The following is a 2,680-nucleotide window of genomic DNA, read 5'->3' as shown; positions in this document are numbered from 1 at the left end:
AAAATTTCATCATTTTGAAATTTCTGAATGAAAGTGGCTTTTTAAAGAAAGGAACTTACAAAACTCACATACTTTTTAAGCTGCTTTTCATTGTGAGTTAATATGTACTAAAAAGAGGAATAAAGCCCATCATATTTGAATGCCACTTTTTCCTACTTATTAACCTTTTTGGTGATTAAAATATGAGTAAATCATAAATTACTGAACAAAGCATACTCAATTACAGTTTGAAAAATAACACCAGACTTGCTTGGAAATAAAGAGAGAACTTCAATTCATAGAGCAGGGATAAGCAAATATGGCCCACCACCTGTTGTGTATAAAGTTTTATTGGAACACAGCAGTGCTCATTCATTTACAGATTGTCTATGGCCGTTTTCACACTTCATTAAGAGAGCTGAGTTATTGCAACAGAGATCTATCTTATGGCCCTCCAAGCCTACAGTATTAGTTATGTGGCTCTTTACAGAAATATTTGCCAATCTCTTTCATAGATTCGCAGGAAAATGTAAAAAGGATGGAGATTACATAACCAACCCCCTCAGTCTATAGATGAGAAAACTGAAACTGAGATGTTAGGGAATTGTCCAGGTTTATTTATGCTTGGATATTCTGATCCTTATATCTTAATAACTCTAATAATCATGGCAGACAAGGATAGATTTCAGCTTAGATATCAACACCGAGTGGTAGTGACCATCTGGAGTGCTCGTTGAGAAGGTCTCAGGGCTCACTGAGAAGGAAAGCAATGATTGGTTAATCTTCCAGGGTCCAGGTGTGGGAGAGCAGCAGAGTATGTGCCAGGTAGGCTCTCTGAATATACACTATGTCTGCTCCATCTATTATTCATAGTTATATTACCATTTCCTCCCTCGTATGTCTGTCATGTAAGCACTTTATTCATTGGACCAAATCAGAGGTATGCATCGGGCCCTCATTAGAAGCACTGCTGCCTAGCAGTTCAGAAGCGACTCTTGTACAAGCTCATTCAAATATTGTTCTTAGCAACTGCCTACCACCTCACGCTCGGCCTAAAAGGATTTAACCTGGGATTTCATTCAAACTCAATTTTTCTGTTTACAAGAATCTTAACTGTCAGTGAAATGTGTCCATGGGGGCACAGAGTGGGGGGTGTAAAATGGAAAGCTGTCCGTTTATTGGTTTTTGTGATTCAAATTGAAAGTCTCCTTGCTTTGTGCTTCTGTGCAGCTGGACAATCCAGATGAGCAAGCGGCACAGATCAGACGAGAGCTGGATGGACGACTCCAGATGGCAGACCAAATAGCCAGGGTAAGGAAACTCGGGGGACATTTGCTGGGGGACCAAGCTGAAGTCTCACACAGGAAGCACATAGATTATTAAGGGCCATCAAAAGGTAAAACTGAGAAGCTGAGAGGAGGGACAACGAGGACGGTCCCTTTGGCTGGGCCGTATTCCTCCTTTCTCAGGGCAGCGATCCCAGAGGCAGCTCATGTACTTCCTATACTCCAGTCAATACCCAAACCCAGCCTCACCTTTCTTCCAAGTCCCAGGCTTATATTTCCAATGGCCTATTGAGCATTTCAACTTGGACATCCCCTGGCATTTCAAGTTGAATGTGTTCAGAATCTCACTCCTTCACTTCTTCCTCTGGCCATATTCATATACCTATATTTACTCCTCCTCACTTACTCTCCATCCAGTTACGATGGCTGCAACCCCATAGTCATTCTTATTTTTTCCTGCCTCCCCACAACACTCCATACTCAATCAATGACCCAGTCACTGATCCCATCTCCTACATGTAGGTAAGATCTCTTTACTGCTTTCTAGCACCAGTGCTAATACTTTGATTCAGACCCTCATCTTCAACTCCTGGATCTTAAAATAGCCTCCTACTGGGCATCCCTGGGTCCAATCCATTCTGCTCTCCTGTCCATCCTTCATGCAATTGCCATTCTAAAACATATATGAGCATCTCAAAACAGAGCCCCAGAATCCTTCAACAGAATCCCCCATTGTCCCCAGAACAAAATCTAACCTCTTTAGAATGATATTCAAGGGTTTTTAATCCATAGACTATATTTTCCCTTACCTCCCACAAATTTCCCACCAGAACTCCCATTCCAGCTACAGAGAATACGTCCCCCTGAATATTCCAGGCTCTTTCCAACCTTAGTGCCTTTGTACCCACTGGTATTTCAACCTGGAATGACCTTTCTTCTCTCATCCACCTACCAAACTCTCCGACTCAGCCTTCAGTATTCAACTTAAAACCCCTTCACTAAGCCTAGCAGTTAGTCCTCTCCACTTTTGTGCTTCCTTCATGCCATATGTAAACCTTTATTGTAACAGTTCATTGAATGATGATTCCTTTACATGTCTGAGTCTCCCAGTAGATAGGATTTCTCTAGGACTGGGATGATGTCTTACTATTGATGACTGTTTGCCTAAGTATTATTGCTGCTGTGCCATTAGTGTTATTATGAACAGTAGTAATGCTAGTACTATGTATTGAGTGCTGACTCTGTGTCAAGCATACTAAATGATTTACATGTACCATCTCATTCAATCCTCAGAACCGTTTTACAAGGACATTTCAGTTATCATTCTTGTTTTAGGAATGGGGAAATCCGGACTGAGGCACAAGTAAAAAGGCTATACTGAACCCTTTACTCAAGTCTGTCTAAATACCAGGGCT

General features: G+C 41.4%; 1 protein-coding gene across 1 annotated transcript in view; it reads left to right on the top strand.

The window, feature by feature from the left end:
• CADPS (calcium dependent secretion activator) overlaps positions 1-2,680 on the top strand; it is a gene marked incomplete at its 5' end in the record, with an annotated part of 515,169 nt that overhangs the window by 220,097 nt on the left and 292,392 nt on the right. Inside the window, one exon of the mRNA XM_019626511.1 lies at positions 1,210-1,290. Coding sequence (XP_019482056.1) covers positions 1,210-1,290 — 81 coding nt within the window. The remainder of the gene's footprint in view (positions 1-1,209; positions 1,291-2,680) is intronic.

This window comes from Hipposideros armiger, unplaced genomic scaffold, assembly GCF_001890085.2.
Source record: "Hipposideros armiger isolate ML-2016 unplaced genomic scaffold, ASM189008v1 scaffold_681, whole genome shotgun sequence".
In the NCBI taxonomy this organism is placed as follows: domain Eukaryota; kingdom Metazoa; phylum Chordata; class Mammalia; order Chiroptera; family Hipposideridae; genus Hipposideros; species Hipposideros armiger.
This window is presented reverse-complemented; position numbering and strand designations above follow the sequence as displayed.